Source organism: Dendrobates tinctorius, unplaced genomic scaffold, assembly GCF_039654945.1.
Source record: "Dendrobates tinctorius isolate UK_male_01 unplaced genomic scaffold, ASM3965494v1 ptg000172l, whole genome shotgun sequence".
Taxonomy (NCBI): Eukaryota; Metazoa; Chordata; class Amphibia; order Anura; family Dendrobatidae; genus Dendrobates; species Dendrobates tinctorius.
Window position 1 is genome coordinate 4,615,543 of NW_027361839.1, and position 19,289 is coordinate 4,634,831.

The following is a 19,289-nucleotide window of genomic DNA, read 5'->3' on the forward strand; positions in this document are numbered from 1 at the left end:
ACAGATCCATCCCGCAGTCATTATAGATACATCCCAGGATGATTTCAAATACATCCCACGATCATATCACCTCTATCCAATGCCCATTACACCTCCATCCCATGGTCATCGAACCTACATCGTACCTGAAAAATATGTAATTATTTCTTATATTCTCCTAGGGCCACCCTGAGGAAGCTTCGTCCTGAAGACATGTTTGAGACATGGGTAGGTGAAGGACCCTGGAGCAGCAGAATCAGTGTGCAAGGAAATGGAGGATGGTGAGGGGAGGATGTGTACCTGGGGTTGTCAAGTAGGTTTTCTGGTTTTATGAGAATAATAGGCCATCAATTCCAGATCATAGGGGTCAATCAGGAACCCTTCATAAAATACCTGCAGATAGGCATGGTCCATGTCCTGGTCCTGATCTTGGATATCTTTTCTACCCTTGCTGGTTTTAGTGCACGTACTAGTATAATATGTCCAGGAAACATAAAGAAAACAACTACTTGCCTCTCCTCCCATAGAATCAAAGACCAGCCCCCACCTACCATAGAGAATCAATGACCTGCCTCCACCTCCCATAGGTAGTCAATGACCTGCCTCCACCTCCCATAGGTAGTCAATGACCTGCCTCCACCTCCCATAGGTAGTCAAAGACCTACCCCCACTTCCTGTAAAAGTCCTGCTTAAATGGTGGGTTTAATGGGCTCAGCTTGTGAGGATGATTAGGTCACCATAGTGATAGATTAATTAGCACAATATGTCAAGAAGGTAGATACAGTGGGGAAAATAAGTATTTGATACTCTGCCGAATTTTGCACGTTTTCCCACGTTCCATTCTTTGTAAGGTCTATAATTGTTATTGTAGGTGACTTCACCTGTGAGAGACAGAATCTTTAAAAAATCCATAAAATCACATTGTAGGATTGTTACATAATTAATTTGCATTTTATTGCATGAAATAAGTATTTGATACAATAAAAGAGCAGAACTTAATATTTGGTGCAGAAACCTTTGTTTGCAATTACAGAGGTCAGACTTTTCCTGTGGTTCTTGACCAGGTTGCACACACTGCAGCAGGGATTTTGGCCCCCTCCTCCATACAGATCTTCCCCAAGTCTTTCAGGTTTTGGAGCGGTCGCTGGACAACATTGAGTTTCAGATCCCTCCTGAGATTTTCTTTTGGGTTCAGGTCTGGAGACTGGCTAGGACACTTTTGGACCTTGAAATGCTTCTTACGGCGTCATTTCTTAGTTGCCCTGGCTGTGTGTTTCGGGTCATGGTCATGTTGGAAGACCCAGGCACAACCCATCTTCAATGCTCTTACTGAGGGAAAGATGTTGTTGGCCAAAATCTCGCAATATATGACTCCATCCATCCTCCCTTCAATACAGTGCAGTTGTCCTTTCCCCTTTGCAGAAAAGCACCGCCAAAGTATGATGTTTCCACCACTATGCTTCATGGTGGGGATGGTGTTCTTGAGGTTGTACTCATCCTTCTTCCTCCAAACACAGTGAGTGGAGATGATACCAAAAAGATCTATTTTGGTCTCTGACCACAAGACCTTCCCCCATGTCTCATCGGGATCATCCAGATGGTCATTGGTGAACTTCAAATGGGCCTAGACATGTGCTGGTGTGAGCAGGGGGACATTGCATGCCCTTCAGGATATTAATCCATGAAGGTGTAGTGTGTTACTAACAGTAATGCTTGAGTCTGTGGTCTCGGCTCTCTTCAGGTCATTGACCAGGTCCTCCCGTGTAGTTCTGGGCTGATTCCTGACCTTTCTCAGAATCATCCTCACCCCTTGAGGTGAGATCTTTACAGTCATCTTCTGTTTCTTCCATTTTCTAATAATTGTGCCAACAGTTGTCGCCTTCTCACCAGCTGCTTACCTATTATGCTGTAGCCCATCCCAGCCTTGTGCAGGGCTACAATTTTGTCCCTGGTATCCTTAAACAGTTCTTTGGTCTTGGCCATGGTGGAGAGGTTGGACTGTGATAGAGTGTGGACAGGTGTCTTTTATTCAGGTAATGAGTGCGGAGTAGGAGGCTTCTTACAGAAACACTATCAGGTCTGTGAGAGCAGGATTCTCGCTGGTTGGTCGGTGATCAGATACTTATTTCATACAATAAAATGTAATTTACTGATGTAACAACCCTACAGTGTGACCTCCGGGATTTTAACGTTAGAATCTGTCTCTCACAGGTGAAGTCACCTACGATAACAATTACAGACCTCTCCATTCTGTGTAGGGGGAAAACTGCGGAATCGGCAGCGGATCAAATACTTATTTTACCCACTGTACATATATAAACCTTCGAAACATCAAATAGCAACACTACCGGGAGGATTAGCCTCACAACAAGAAGGCACATATCATAGGAATTACATTTTTTTTTTTTATCTTTAATCTGAAAAAATTTAGATAAAACGCAATACAATTATAAAATAAGCAGGTATTTCTAAAAGTAGCCAACAGATCATAGCACATTGTATAAACCCTGAAAAAGTAGCACCCTAGGAAATGGACAGTTATTATAATATATATGTATACACACACACAGTATATAGATAGATAGATATAACCCATCTATAATAAATGCAAGAAAAAGACAATAAATGCAGAAACTTGAATAGACCTCAGTATAGTGAAGTGCAAGTGCTTCTATGATTGATCAAGGTTGACCTATACGTTGTGCCGTCCGCCGGACGTACCCGTGCGTGGACGTGATATGCGGACAGCACCAGGAACAGCTGTGAAAAGACGACAATCACCTGGATGTAACTGGACAGGCTAGGTGGCATGTCGTAGCAGCTTGCCTTACTGCCTGAATACTCAGGACACACGCAGGTGCCTGAGCTGGTCCTTGGATGATGAGATGAGATGCGCATGCTGGTTATCATAATAACTTGGCGCAGTCTAGCAGAGAAGAAGCTGGTCATAAGGAAAGGAAGAAGCAATGCCCGGCGCTGGAGCCGGGACAGGTGAGTAACAGAGGGCTGTCTATCTTTGCACTGTGACCACTGCTATGTTCTGTAGGGTCTCATTCTGGTAGACACAGTGCTGCTCACTGCTGTGGTCTCCATGTTATGCGTTATATCTCTAAGAGTCGCCTAATATAGAGGAGGGATGGGGATCACCTCTGTTCTCAGCCTGTCCACTCGGTTCCTGCAAGAGTCAGATTCTTTCATTTTCCAAACACAACAGGCACAGGGGCACCCCCATGTCTAAGAGGATAGTTTTCAGCGGGGGCTGCATGCACTCCGAGTCAGTACTCCAGTTATGGCTGCTATCGGGATTATCCTTCCATTGTAAATTCAGTTTATTACTGAAATCTCTCTGCCTTTTGCAATAAACTAATGAAACTAGAATGAATTCATAACAAAACGCCACTTTTACCTACACGCGAAATCTCAGCGTTATTTACCCCTTCGTGAGCAGCATCTTCAGTATACAAAACATTTCCTCTGGCTGTTATAACCTGCTGCACACGTTATACATAGCCAGTCATTGGCTTCTGGACATGTTCCTGAGGAATCTCAACCAAGTCTTCATGGGTGATGGCCTCCAGGTCAATAATATTCTTGAGTTGTTGCAGCCGAATTCTTTGCATCTCATCAAATATTTTTCCATGTGGTTCAAGTCAGCGACAATAATGGTTGCAGTAGAATGTGCCAGAACTACTCAATCCAAACCATAATGAATGTTTAGGTGCTGGGATCATTGTCTTGTTGGAAACTCCAATGTTGCTCGAGTTGATATGGAATCTGTCAGTAGGATCATCCCTCCTGTGCCATCTATATAGGTATATAGTGTCACGGGTGCGTCAGATGCTACAGACTGTCGCTCTGCATCTGGATGAAGAAGGACGCGTTTTGGAATTACAAATGCCTCATTAATCCCTCTGACTGTTGAACCCAGCCGCAACCTCCCTCTGGCTCTAGTTGACACACCTGGACCTGGGGGTTTATATATCCCCAGTCTGCTGCAGAGAGTCGCCGGTAATATTCACATTTTCCCTTGGGAAGACTTGGAGCAATAGTAGTCAACTAACTTCCTCTCTGGAGCCGCTGGAGGACGTTTGGTGTAACCTCTCTGAGTGCAAAAGATAAGTTCATTCCCCTTGTCTGTCTACCTTTATGCCTTTAGTTTCCAGTAGGGACTGACCAGTGCTCATCCCCTCCTGCTCCCTATCCAGAGCCTAGCTGTAGGGAGATACAGGACTTAGGTTCCTACTTGGCGATTGGTGAGGAACCAATTTAGGGACGGTGGGGCAGGTAGGGTGTTATCAGATCTGCCTAGGGGTCTTAACTCACCCTTTACCTAGTGTCTGGGATTCCTTCCCCTTGTCCCTTCATGTGTGCGTGACACATAAGTCATGAATACAATGATACTTTGATATCTGCGATCTGATGTCTAAATCCAGAACAAGCCACATTTTTTTTCCATATGTACATGAGCTGTTAAGATCTATGGGCAGCACATACAACGCCCTGAGAATCTGTGAATAAAAGGAGTTGATACTAGAGATGAGGGAACTGGTTGGTAAAACGTTCATCAATCTCAAATTCAGCACGAACATGGCACATTCATAGAATCATAGAATCATAGAATCGTAGAGTTGGAAGGGACCTCCTGGGCCATCTGGTCCAACCCCCTGCTCAAAGCAGGATTCGCTAAATCATCCCAGTCAGATGTCTGTCCATCCTCTGTTTGAATACTTCCATTGAAGGAGAACTCACCACTTCTCGTGGCAGCCTGTTCCACTCATTGATCACTCTAACTGTCAAAAAGTTTTTTCTAATATCTAATCTGTGTCTCCTCCCATTCAGTTTCATCCCATTGCTTCTAGTCTTTCCTTGTGCAAATGAGAATAAAGTTGATCCTTCTACAATGTGACAGCCCTTTAGATATTTGTAGACAGCTATTAAGTCTCCTCTCAGTCTTCTCTTTTGCAAACTAAACATTCCCAAATCCTGCAACCTTTCCTCATAAGACAGGGTTTGCAGACCGGTCACCATTCTGGTCGCTCTTTTCTGAACTTGCTCCAGTTTGTTGATGTCTTTTTTAAAATGTGGTGCCCAAAACTGGACACAATATTCCAGATGAGGTCTGACCAAAGAGGAGTAGAGGGAAATAATGACTTCACGTGATCTAGACTGTATGCTTCTGTTAATACATCCTAGAATTGCATTTGCCTTTTTTGCTGCTGCATCACACTGTTGACTCATATTCAGTCTGTGATCTATTAGTATACCCAAGTCTTTTTCACATGTGCTGTCACTTAGCCCTATTCCTCCCATTCTATATATGCTTTTTCCATTTTTATTGCCCAGATGTAGTACTTTGCATTTCTCCCTGTTAAAAACCATTCTGTTAGTTGCTGCCCACTTCTCCAGTTTATTTAAATCTTTTTGAATCCTCTCTCTCTCTTCTCTAGTATTAGCTATCCCTCCTAGCTTTGTGTCATCAGCAAATTTAATCAGTTTACCCTCAATTCCTTCATCTAAATCGTTGATAAAGATGTTGAACAATACAGGGCCCAGGACAGAGCCCTGTGGTACCCCACTTGAGACATTCTTCCAACTGGATGTGCAGCCATTTACGACCACTCTTTGGGTCCGATCACTAAGCCAGTTATGAATCCACCTAACAGTTGCCTTGTCCATTCCATACTTAGTCATTTTTTCAATAAGGATTGTATGAGAGACTTTGTCAAATGCTTTGCTGAAGTCAAGATATACTATATCTACAGCATTTCCTTGATCCACCCAATCAGTGATACCGTCATAGAAGGAAATTAAGTTAGTCTGACATGACTTATTAGTTACAAACCCATGCTGACTCTGTTTAATCACTTCATTCTTATCCAGGTATTGACATACATGTTGTTTAATAATTTGTTCAAAGATCTTTCCTGGTATAGAAGTCAGACTCACCGGCCTATAGTTACCTGGGTCCACCTTCTTCCCCTTTTTGAAGATAGGAACAACATTTGCTCTTCTCCAGTCTTCTGGCACTTCTCCTGTTCTCCAAGAATTTTCAAAGATTATAGAGAGGGGTTCAAAAATTTCTTCTGCTATCTCCTTCAGTACTCTGGGGTGTAATTCATCTGGACCTGGAGACTTGAATTCATTTAGGCTAGCTAAGTGTTTCCTCACTATCTTTCTGTTTATAGATATCCTGGATTCTTCTATTCCCTTAATAGGACAGTGAATAACAGTTGATGTTACATTTCCTTTCTGAGAGAAAACAGATGCAAAATAGGAATTTAAAAGTTCAGCCTTCTCAACATCCTGTCTTACCATTTCATCATTTTCATCCTGTAAAAATCCTATAGCATCTTTGACTTTTCTTTTACTTTTGACATATCCCCAAAATCCTTTATTATTGCTTTTGACATCTCTTGCAAGCCTCAATTCATTTTCAGCTTTAGCTAATCTGATTTGTGCCCTGCAGGTTCTGCAGACAGCATTATATTCTTCTTTAGATATGCCTCCCTCTTTCCATTTTATAAACATTTTTTTCTTCCTTTTTAGCATGTGCTTAAGTTCTGTGTTCATCCATCCTGGTTTCCTTAACTGCTTCCTATTCTTCCCTCTTTTCGGAATTGTTAACAACTGTGCTTTGAGAATTTCATTTTTCAAGATTTCCCATCCTTCCTGGACATTTTTGTCTTTAAGGATATCCAGCCATTGGATCCCTCCAATTCTCTTTCTGAATCCCTTAAAATCTGCCTTTCTGAAATCTAACCTTGACGTCTGAGTCTTCACAGGTCTTCCGCCTCTAGTTATCCAAAATTCTAAAATAGCATGGTCGCTACCTCCTAGGGTCCCAGCCACTTTTACCTCCTCAACCATTTCCTCCCTGTTTATAAGGATTAGATCCAAGGTAGCAGTTCCCCTTGTTTTCTCCTCTACCTTTTGGAAGATAAAGTTGTCAGCAAGAGAGGATAAGAATTTCCTTGACCTGTTAGTTTTGCCTGAGAGAGATTCCCAACAAATGTCTGGATAGTTGAAATCTCCCATGACAACTATGTCATATTTTTTGGAGAACTTGGCCATTTGATTCATAAAGAGTTCATCCATAGCTTCAGCTTGCACAGGCGGCCTGTAGTAAATGCCTACAATGGTGTCCTTTCCATTGTTCTGTCCTTGTATTCTTACCCAAACAGTTTCCACAGAACTCCCAGTCTCTGAAGCTTCAATCTCTGTGCAGATATACGCGTTTCTAACATACAATGCGACACCTCCTCCTCGTTTATCAAGTCTGTTTTTTGCAAATAAGTTGTATCCTTCTAGTCTTGTATTCCAATCATGTGTATTGTCCCACCAAGTTTCAGTGATTCCAATGACATCATATTTCTTTTCCTGTGTTAGTAGTTCCAATTCTCCTTGTTTGTTGCCCATGCTTTGTGCATTAGTATAGAAACATTTTAGTTTGTGATTGGTTTCTCTTTCTCCAATATTTTTATTAATTAGATTCTTTCGTCTTTGTTCTTCCTTTCCACTTCTAATAGCAGAGTTCTCAATAGCATTTGTCAGGTGTATGGCTTTTTCTGGTCTTTTGCTTCCCTTCCCATGTTGTTCTAGTTTAAAGCTCTCCTTACAAGTGTAGCAAGGCGACTTCCAAATACGGATTCATGTTCACTTTCACGAGTATTTTCCTCAAAGTCGGCAAAAGTCGGTCACAGTTTGGTAAATAGTCGCGTTTCCACTAATGCTTTTGTTAGGACTTATTCTAGGATAGTGCTGCTGTAAGATGAGCAGGAGGATGAGGGGACGTGTGTTATGAGGGGAGGTGATGTGTTTAGGTCAGAGAATCCGCAGAGCGTAATTTTTTTCTGTAATAACTTAATGTGTGTACATTCCAGCCGCCAATCAAGGCGCAGAAACCATCCACAACGTCATGACACAAGAAGTTCTGACATTTTCTCCCAAAGTCACATGTCTCTCTCCATACAAAAATCGGAAAGTTATTTTGCTGGCACCATTTTCTCAGTGTAATAGCGCAGTGAGGCTGCTCCTGATAGTGCTGCAAGTTGTCATATAGTTAGATAGGATCCTGTCCTGTGTGACATGGACCTTCCGCATCAAACTAGCTTGTGTTAATAGTGTTGTGCAGGCAGGAGTCCACATTTCCTAATCCAAATTATTTGGGCTAATACGGTGTTGCAGTCAGGACTCAAGACGTCACTTTTAAAAATTAAAATTGTTTAGGTTAATATTGGTGTGCAGGCAGGAGTCCACATTTCCTAATCCAAATAGTTTGGGCCAATACCGTGTTGCAGTCAGGACTCAGGAGATCGCATGTACTAATCAAAATTGTTAGGGCTAATATTGGGGTGCAGTCAGGAGACCCCATTTGCTAACCAAAATCATTAGTGCTAATATTGGGGTGCAGGCACCAGGCCCCATTTGCTAATCAAAATTGTTAGGGCTAATATTGGGGTGCAGGCAGGAGGACTCATTTGCTAATCAATATTACTGGGGCTAATAATGGGATGCAAATTCCTATATTGAAAAGAAATACCAAAGAATAACTAACCAATATTTTATCAATGAATATTAGACATCAATATTTAATATTGGGGTGCAGTCAGGAGGCCCCATTTGCTAATAAAATTTTTTAAGGCTAATATTGGGGTACTGGCACCAGGCCCCATTTCCTTATCAAAATTTTTAGGGCTAATATTGGGGTACTGGCACCAGGCCCCATTTGCTAATCAAAATTGTTAGGGCTAATATTGGGGTTCAGGCACACTATCTCAGAAAATAAATAGTGATTGTTCATTTAGTAACAGGTGACTGACAGCGGTGGGCCTAAGGTTGTGAAACAGTTAGTTAAAAGAGGGGAAAGGTACATACAACATGAGTGTGAAAAAGCGAGGTCATGGTGGAAGGTGAAATAGTCTTGGCGTTCGACGTGTACGTGAGTTAGGTGATAATATTACTGAAAGCTCAACTGAACAAACACCGTTGCGTCCTATCCAAAGACCACTGACAACATCTGTTACTGGACGGGCTACTCGACTCCCATTCTTTGGCAGCCGCACAGCGGTACACCTTGTAGATGAGGCTCAGAAAGAGCATGTGCTCCAGTGGATGGCAAGCGCTGCATCAAGTGGCCTCTCCTCCTCCTTAACATCACACACAGTACAATCCTCAGAGGTGACACCCCAATCAGCCTTGTTTCCCCCTGTGTCACAACTTTTCAACCACCCTGACTGTGGGGAACCATAGATGGGCCATTCTGCAGAGCTGTTCACACATTCGATTATATGGGCATCAGAGGTCTGCTCCGAAGATTCACAGAATCCAGAGGAGGAAAGAATTTGCACTGATGCGCAAAATTTTTTCCTATTCAATCTGGGTCGGACAAAGTAGGGTCAGAGCAGAATCCAGACCCTCATCCCCAGACGTTCACCCCCAGGGATGGAGATGATCCTGATGAGACTCAGATACCTGAGGCGCACGTGGACTGTACTATGCTATCACGGCAGAAAATGGAAGAGGGTCACTATCGGGGCAAGGAGTTGGAGAATAGAGAGGATGATGATGAGGTTGTAGATCCCACTTGGTGTGAACCCAGAGGCACACAGCTGAGTAGCTCAGCAGAAGAGGTGGAGAAGGAGAAAGACGAGAAGGTTAGGTTACGGTTTGCCGTAATGATACATAGTGATGCAACCATGACCTCAGCAACAACTGTGACTGTGGCCAGCACCCGAGTCTGCAGTGCGCAGTGGCGGTAAGTGTTGCCTAGTCTGGGCTTTTTGTGACACCGTAAAGGATGACCAAACTCATGTTATCTGACAACTTTGCAAAAAAAATGACTTGGTAAAGTAAAAAATTGCAATAATTCGACTACTACATGCAAGAAGCGGCACATGTGTGATCAACATGCGTTAGTCTGGGAATCTCACTGCGCTAAAATGCTGACTAGCGAGCCTCGCCAACCACTGGATGTCCCATCAACACATCTGCTTCTTCTTCCTCCTCCATCACTATGCCATGTGTTCTCACACAGGTCTGCGGCCACAGAACTTCCACTTTGTTTACCCGTTAAAGACGGGGTGTGTGAGAGCCCAACAGCTGTTACGGAAGCGGAGATGACCTGCTGTTTTTGCTTCATCGAGCCCACCACATCTTTCTCAATCCACCATAACATCTTCTCCTCCACCTTACTCATAGTCCAGCAGTTTGTCCAGTTCACCGTACTCACCCTCTCTCAGCACTGCAGCCACCATGTCCCAGACAACATCACCCGTTCCTTGAAAAAATCTATGTCTGCCAGGGTGCATTTCACTACTGACACCTGGATGAGAAAACATGGGCAAAAGCGTTATATCTTGCTGACTGGACACTGGATGTCTCTGCAGGCTGTGAGGGCAGGCGGTCAAGGGGCTACTTCACAAGTCTTGCAGCACAAACCTCTATATCGAACACTTCCTCCACTTTTTCTAACTCCTCCATCTCCTCTAGGGCCTCCACCTGCGGCCTCAACATCTCCTTTAAGGAGACACTTTCCAACACTGCAGAGAGGATATCCCTACCTCCGAACTGCGCAGCCATGGCTCACCGCAATCAGGCAGTGTTTACATGTATATGCCTTGGAAACCGGAGTAACAGCTCAAGAGTTGTGGACAGCTATCCAGGCAGAGTTTGAGCAATGGTTGTCTCCACTGAATCTGAAGCCACGGAAAGGCGTGTGCGACAACAGTTTGAACCTGGTGGTGACCCTACATCGGGGCAACCTCACACACACATGCCTTGCATGGCTCATGTCCTCAACCTGGTGGTACAGCAATTTCTCCACCACTATCTGGGTCTGGCTGCACTGCTGCAGAAAGCATAATCGCTGTGTATTCACTTCTGCTGTTTTCACCCTGCAGGTCATTGACTTGCATAGCTACAGAGGTCTTTCGGCCTACTGGTTAACCATTTGATTTACACTATGCCGACACAGTGGAATTCCACTCTGCTCATGTTGCAGGGACTGTGGCAGCAGCAACGGGCTCTGGTGCAGTATATACATTTGCATAGGCTGGGCCAATGCAGTATGGATATGGTGCAAATCACTCTTGCGGAGTGGGTACAGATGAAGGACATCTGCACAGTTTCGAAATTGCATTCATTCCGGTCATCTACATGCTGAAGCACACTTTGAATAATCTGTGGGAGGAGGTGGTGGTCTCAGAGGAAGAGGTGGAAGCAGAGGAGGATGCGGGAGGGATAACAATATCTCTAAGTTCCAGACTGTCGTCGCACAGGTGGGTGCATTACAGCATTCGAGAGGGGATCATGGTACCAGACAAATGGTTAGTGAAGGTGCAGGAGCCGAGGAACAAATGGAGGAGGACGAGGAGGAAGAGGCGATGGGCACTCAACAGTCAGGAGATGAAGAGGATAATGATCCCTTCTCTGTTGTCCATGGCTGGTGGGAGGGGACTGAGGAAGCAACTTTGAGTGTTACCCTGCCATCAACATATCATGGATTTGGACCTCATGGAAATGCCCGACACATGAGCACCATCTCGCTGCACTATTTGCAAAATGATGCCTGTATTGTTAGGATTAGACATAATGCTGACTACTCAGTTGCCACTCTGTTAGATCCACGGTACAAGAGTACATTTTGCCAGATGCTTGCCCCCTGGAAAGGGACGAACGCATGCAGGAGTATCAATGCCTGTAGACAATCTTAAGAGTGGTTTTCCCCAAGAAAACAGTGATTATTGCAGTCTGTATGTGGGGAGGAGGACCCCCATACAGTGATTGGGCTAGAACCAGGGGGACCGCCATCAGGGTTGTTGAAGAAACCACATCAGGGGGATTACAAAGGGAGACATGCGACTGAAGTTGTCAGGGCAACAGGGGGCGGGGCGAGGGTAAAAGGAGCAGGGGACGCGCTGAGGTGGCAGTTGGCAGAGAGCCTGACAGGAGAGAGGAAGCCGTGCGGCAGAGAGAGGACTGTGGCAACTGACGGTGTGGAAAAGAGAGACAGGCAGGAGATTGAAAAAGGGAAATTTGAGACTTACCGAAGGTTGACGCGTAAGAGACTCTCCCCGGGAGTTTCCCCCCGCAAAGATTCAGATAAAGTGACGGCCGCTGATTCCCTCCGTGGTGTGACAGGACCGGGATCTCAGGCGACCGCTGCGACGACACAGCAATCCGGTACAGTGGCCAGGACACTGCCCCCCCGTCTTCTCCCACAGCCGCGGCCCCGTCATCACCGACCTCAGGGGACGTCACCTCGCTATAGGCGGCCGCAGAGCCCGTCCCGGTTACTGAGGGGACACTGAGCAGAATTTGTTAACGTTTATGTCTTTTTTTGAAACTGCGTCATGACCTGGCTGGGGAACGAGCGCCTCTAAACGGACGCCTGGGAGATTGACCCCCTGAACAGTTTCTTCAGGGCCCGTTGTGCCCCACCGACCCCACTTCTTCAGGGCCTGTTGTGCCCCACCGTGCCAGCTTCTTCAGGGCCCGTTGTGCCCCACCGACCCCATTTCTTCAGGGCTTGTTGTGCCCCACCGTGCCAGCTTCTTCAGGGCCCGTTGTGCCCCACCGACCCCATTTCTTCAGGGCCCGTTGCGCCCCACCGCCCAGTTTCTTCAGGGCCTGTTGTGCCCCATCGTTCCGGTTTCTTCAGGGCCTGTTGTGCCCCATCGTTCCGGTTACTACAGGGCCCGTTGCGCCCCACCGTCCAGTTTCTTAAGGGCCTGCTGCGCCCCATCGTTCTGGTCTCTTCGGGGCTGGACAAGCACAAGTCCTTCCGGGAAGTCGTGGATTACAAGGCAGCCACATCTGCAACCCCTGAGTGGTCGTGAACTCGAGCGACGCCCGGAAGGCTAAGTGTATTATAGAGAAAATAAGGACCCTTTTTGTTTTTTTAATGTTGTTTTACGAGTCCCTGCGAGGACAAATAAGTGTTTCCCCTTTTGTCTGATTTAAGCAGTTTTAGCCCTTGCGGCTTTAAAACTTACAAAAGTTTATTTCACCCCACATTCAGTCTCGTGTCTCGTCACTGCATCCTGTGAGCCTGCTCGAACCCTACACTTGGCGTAGTCGGCAGGATGCAGTCTCCGAGCGCGGACAGTGGTAGCCCCGAACATGGGGGAGCTGTAAGCTCTGTAAATAATGAGGGTCCCCGTACCAGCATCTCATTGGGGGCCATGTTGAACAACCTGCCTAGATTCTCTGGCTCAAATACTATGCTATGGAGCTGGACAGAGCAGATGAGGGGGCTTTTTCGGATGCACCCAATGACCCCTGACCTGGAAGCTGAAGTGGCACTCATGGCCCTAGACGGGGAGGTGCGGAGGTCAGTGATGTTGAAACCCCCGGGGCACCGCAACACTTTTGAAAAGGTGTTGCAGATAGTGGAACAGACCCACGGGGATCCCACTAATGTGGGAGAGTTAAGGACCCGACTGTTTAGCCGGATGCAGGCAGAGGGGGAGACGATTACTCAGTATATGAATGTACTCCAAGAGTTGCATACGGCTATTGAAAGAAAAGATGGGGTAGGGGTAGGACCTGTTGACATAACCCTACGTGACCTACTGGTGACTGGACTGCGAGATCCACTGATAAAGCAGGCTTTAAGGGAACGGATCAGAATGAATCCCCAAATCGACTTTTCAGAAGTGGGAAGTCAGGCACGGGTTCAGGAGCAAGAGCAGGGGATGGCGGTCCCCGTGGGGAAGGTCCGAGGTGTGGAGGCCTCCTCGAACACAGTTGAGGAACCTCAATGGGTGGAGGAGATGAAGCGTGAATTGAAAAATATAAAGAGCGAGTTGGCTGAAGTAAAGAGAAGAACCGAACCGGAGACTGGACGACCCAGTGCTAATCCCGGTCCCTGGGGGTCACGCTCTCCGCGAGGTGGTCAATCTCTACCGGCCCGGTGTTATGAGTGTGGAGAACCAGGCCACTTCGCCCGAGAGTGTCCGCGGCGTGGGAGATACCCACCCCGGCGGCCATTAAACTAAAGGGCTCCGGGCTGGGGGGACGCCGCTCGGAGCCGAAAACCACAACTAGGGGTGGTGGAAGTCCCGAAGATTTGGTAGCAAAGTGTCCTGAAGTTTGGGCAGAAGTAGAGGGCCGGGCCGTCCGGTGTCTGGTGGACACGGGGTCACAAGTAACCACTATGCCCGCAGCGTACTTTCAACAAAACTTTCCGGAGGCAGCAAGGCCTCAGTGGGGGCCCATGATTAGACTAGTAGCCGCCAACCAACTGCCGGTTCCGGTTGCCGGGGTAGTGTGGGTGCAGGTGACGTTGTGCGGTAAACCCCTCGGCCGCAGAGGGGTGGTGCTGACTCAAGGAGAAGCTGATCAACGACACCCCGTCACCCTAGGCATGAATATTTTAAAAGAGTTTGGTAACCTGTTGCTTAATGATCCCACACAAAGGACACTGAAGCAGTGGGGTTCTCGCACAGCTCAGGGACAGGTATTCCAGCAGCTGGTGCGAGGTGCGCGGGTGCATCGGGACTGCCAGGAGGGTGAGGCTCTGGGCAAGGTCATCGCAACAGCGGCACCCCTGCTTGTGCTGCCTCCTGGACAGACAGTGGTGGCCCTGCCAATTCGGGCCCCGATACCTTTGGAAGGCGTAGAGGTGCAGGTGGAGCCGTGTCACTCAGAGCACTTACCTCCTGGCATACTGGTGGCCCGTTCCCTCGCTACGGTGCGAAAAGGAACCGCCCTGGTCCGCTGCGTTAACCTTGAAGACCGAGATATCATTCTGAAAGCACGGACTGTACTGGCCAAACTAGTAAAGCCTCTAGAAGAAGTGCTGCCCGCTGCTGCGGTTCAATTACGAGTACACCCCGAGGATCCCGGGGAGGTAACAATACGAACCCTACAGGCCCACGAAGTCTCGACACAAGAGAAGGGCCGAAATATTTTGGAGCAGATGCGGGCCGAGCTTTCTGGACTAACTGCGGCCCAACTTTCACAAGTAAAAGCATTGCTGGGACAGTACCATGAAGTATTTGCTAGTCATGAGGACGACTTTGGGTGTACCACCGCCATCACTCATGAGATCCCCACAGCAGGAGCGGCCCCTATCCGAGAACGATATCGACAGATCCCGCCACAACTCTATCAGGAGGTGAAAACTTTGCTGGCTCAGATGCTACAAAAAGGGGTGATACGGGAAAGTCAAAGCCCTTGGGCGGCCCCCATCGTGTTGGTTCGGAAGAAAGATGGTACACTACGATTCTGTGTGGATTATCGTAAATTGAATGCTTGCACTATTAAAGACTCATACCCACATAGAAGAATCTCTGTCTGCATTGGGTAAAGCAACATATTTTTCGACCCTGGACTTGGCCAGTGGGTACTGGCAGGTGCCTATGTCAGAAGAGGACAGAGCTAAGACGGCGTTCATAGTGCCCATGGGACTGTTTGAGTTTAATCGAATGCCATTCGGGCTGGCCAACGCCCCCGGGACATTTCAGCGATTGATGGAGCGATGTCTAGGGGATCTCAATTTTGAGGCCACGTTGATCTACCTGGACGACATCATCGTCTATGCCGCCTCCTTCGAGGACCACCTGAAGCGGTTGGGACAGGTACTCAGCCGGCTGCAAAAGTACGGGTTGAAGGTGAAGCCTCAGAAATGTCACCTATTTCGCTCTCAGATTGAGTATCTGGGTCATGTCGTTTCGGCAGAAGGTGTGAGGCCATCCCGGGAGAAGATTGCTGCTATCCAGGAATGGCCTACCCCCGAGACGGTGAAAGACGTGCGGGCTTTTCTGGGGTTAGCTGGATATTACCGTCGTTTCGTAAAGAATTTTGCATGTCGAGCTCGAGCCCTACATGACCTGCTGAAGGGGGCTCCCGCTGGGGCCAATGGGCGAAAAATCCAGTGGCAACACCCTCAGGAAGAGGCCTTCCGAGATCTCAAGGCTGCACTCTCGGATGCCCCAGTGTTGGCTTATGCGGATTTTTCTCAGCCGTTCATCCTGCACACTGACGGGAGTCTTCACGGGCTAGGAGCTGTGTTGTCACAAGTTCAGGATGGCCGGGAAAGGGTGATCGCATATGGAAGCCGTTCACTCCATGACTCCGAGCGTAACCCTGACAATTACAGCTCTTTTAAGCTCGAGCTCCTCGCAGTGGTGTGGGCTATGACGGAGAGATTCGCAGAGTACCTAGCGGGCTCCGAGGTGGTAGTGCGAACTGACAATAACCCACTGGCTCATTTGGAAAACGCCAAGTTGGGGGCTTTGGAGCAGCGATGGGTGGCCCGAATGGCGAAGTACAATTACAAGATTATTTACAAAAGAGGGGCCGAGAATGTTCATGCAGATGCTCTCTCTAGGATTCGACATACAACTCCTGGACAGAATCGAGACGAAGAATTAGAAGGAGAGGAAATACCGTTCGCTCTTACCGCTGCCGTGCTCACCAATGTTGATGCAAAAGTATCTTCCCCAGAGGCCCACAGGGGCATCCTGGAACAATCTCGTAATAAGTGGATACAACAGCAACAAGAAGATGAAGAAGTTGGACTTCTCCGGAAATGGGTCGCTGCTGGTCAATTACCCACTGACACTCAACGACAAGCTTTGACCCAAGACCTGTCGCTGCTGCTGCGACAATGGGAGAGACTGATTATCCGAAGGGGATTACTGTACCGTAAGATCACTTCGCAAACAACCTCAACGACTGTTTGGCAGGTGGTTACGCCCGGAGCTCAACTACACGAACTGGCTCGAGAGGCTCACGAAAAAGGGGCCCACTTTGGAGTCAAAAAGACTTTGCAATGGTTACAACAGAAAGTTTATCACCCACGCTTGTCGGCTGTTGTGGACGAAGTTTGTCGTACTTGCCGCTTATGTGAATTGGCCAAACCGCCTGCTCAGAGGGCCGCAACACAGACGATTGTGACTTCAGAACCCTTGGAGCTCTTGACGGTGGATTATCTGCACATTGGTCCCGCATTCCAGGGATACGAACACTGCCTCGTCATGGTGGATCATTTCACTAAATTCGCTGTGGTCACCCCTACTCGAGACCAGACCGCGGAGTCAGCCGCCTCCGCAATTTGCAGAAATTTTATACAAGTGTACGGCTGTCCTCAACGCATACATTCCGACCAGGGAGCATGTTTTTTGGGGAAAGTTATGGAGGAACTACATCATCTTTATGGGATTGATAAATCCCGGACCACACCATATCACCCGCAAGGGAATGGGGCTTGTGAGCGATTTAATCGGACATTGATTCAAATGCTACGCACTCTGGAGAGTGACAAGAAAGCTCGTTGGCCTGAATATGTTTCTGAATTAGTGTGGGTTTATAATAATCGGGTACATCGAGTAACGGGCTATACTCCTTATTTCCTGCTGTTCGGACGAGAGGGTAAAGGGATCACGGAGGTAGAGTTGGACCCCGAAGAGCCTCGGCCCTGGACCGGAGTGTCGTCTTGGGTCCGAAATCATCGCCACAGGTTGCAAACTCTTCACCGAATTGTACATACCAAACTTCAAGACTGGGAACACCCCGGGAAGAATACAACCTCCCCTCCCCATCTCCAAAGCGGGGACCGTGTGCTTGTACTAGATCAACGCCCCCAGAATAAACTGGAGTCACGTTGGGAAGAGAGTCCTTATCGGGTACTACGCCGTATCCATTCAGAAGGACCTGTGTACGAAATACAGCCCGAGCAGGATGAAACACTGCCCACTCGCATTGTGCATCGTAATATGTTACGCCTGTGTATTTCTTCCGACCCGAAGCAACTGGAACCCGTCCCGAAGACATCCGAACCGGAGTCCATATGCTGGGACTCAGACGACGAGGATTTCCCTCCAGTTCCCAAGGGCCCTCCACCCAATAATGAGCCAGTTGACACAATTAACCCACCGGCATCTTGCAGCTCACCGACGTCCACCACCCCAGAAGATTCCACCCCAGTCGAACTTAGACGCTCCGAGCGGTCAACAGCCGGCAAACCCCCCGAACGGTATGAACAAGACCAGTTCGTATGGCAACAAATATTGACACCTTTACAGACCAATCTCAATAGACTAACACCCTCGCCCGAGGACTGGCGAGCTTACAGGGTGGGGGAATGTGGGGAGGAGGACCCCCATACAGTGATTGGGCTAGAACCAGGGGGACCACCATCAGGGTTGTTGAAGAAACCACATCAGGGGGATTACAAAGGGAGACATGTGACTGAAGTTGTCAGGGCAACAGGGGGCGGGGCGAGGGTAAAAGGAGCAGGGGACGCGCTGAGGTGGCAGTTGGCAGAGAGCCTGACAGGAGAGAGGAAGCCGTGCGGCAGAGAGAGGACTGTGGCAACTGACGGTGTGGAAAAGAGAGACAGGCAGGAGATTGAAAAAGGGAAATTTGAGACTTACCGAAGGTTGACGCGTAAGAGACTCTCCCCGGGAGTTTCCCCCCGCAAAGATTCAGATAAAGTGACGGCCGCTGATTCCCTCCGTGGTGTGACAGGACCGGGATCTCAGGTGACCGCTGCGACGACACAGCAATCCGGTACAGTGGCCAGGACACTGCCCCCCCGTCTTCTCCCACAGCCGCGGCCCCGTCATCACCGACCTCAGGGGACGTCACCTCGCTATAGGCGGCCGCAGAGCCCGTCCCGGTTACTGAGGGGACACTGAGCAGAATTTGTTAACGTTTATGTCTTTTTTTGAAACTGCGTCATGACCTGGCTGGGGAACGAGCGCCTCTAAACGGACGCCTGGGAGATTGACCCCCTGAACAGTTTCTTCAGGGCCCGTTGTGCCCCACCGACCCCACTTCTTCAGGGCCTGTTGTGCCCCACCGTGCCAGCTTCTTCAGGGCCCGTTGTGCCCCACCGACCCCATTTCTTCAGGGCCTGTTGTGCCCCACCGTGCCAGCTTCTTCAGGCCCCGTTGTGCCCCACCGACCCCATTTCTTCAGGGCCCGTTGCGCCCCACCGCCCAGTTTCTTCAGGGCCTGTTGTGCCCCATCGTTCCGGTTTCTTCAGGGCCTGTTGTGCCCCATCGTTCCGGTTACTACAGGGCCCGTTGCGCCCCACCGTCCAGTTTCTTAAGGGCCTGCTGCGCCCCATCGTTCTGGTCTCTTCGGGGCTGGACAAGCACAAGTCCTTCCGGGAAGTCGTGGATTACAAGGCAGCCACATCTGCAACCCCTGAGTGGTCGTGAACTCGAGCGACGCCCGGAAGGCTAAGTGTATTATAGAGAAAATAAGGACCCTTTTTGTTTTTTTAATGTTGTTTTACGAGTCCCTGCGAGGACAAATAAGTGTTTCCCCTTTTGTCTGATTTAAGCAGTTTTAGCCCT

General features: G+C 48.1%; 1 protein-coding gene across 1 annotated transcript in view; it reads left to right on the top strand.

Moving 5' to 3' along the window:
- The window catches only part of CASQ2 (calsequestrin 2), a 126,230-nt gene that overhangs the window by 45,328 nt on the left and 61,613 nt on the right, over positions 1–19,289 (top strand). Inside the window, exon 7 of the mRNA XM_073551056.1 lies at positions 162–207. Coding sequence (XP_073407157.1) covers positions 162–207 — 46 coding nt within the window. The remainder of the gene's footprint in view (positions 1–161; positions 208–19,289) is intronic.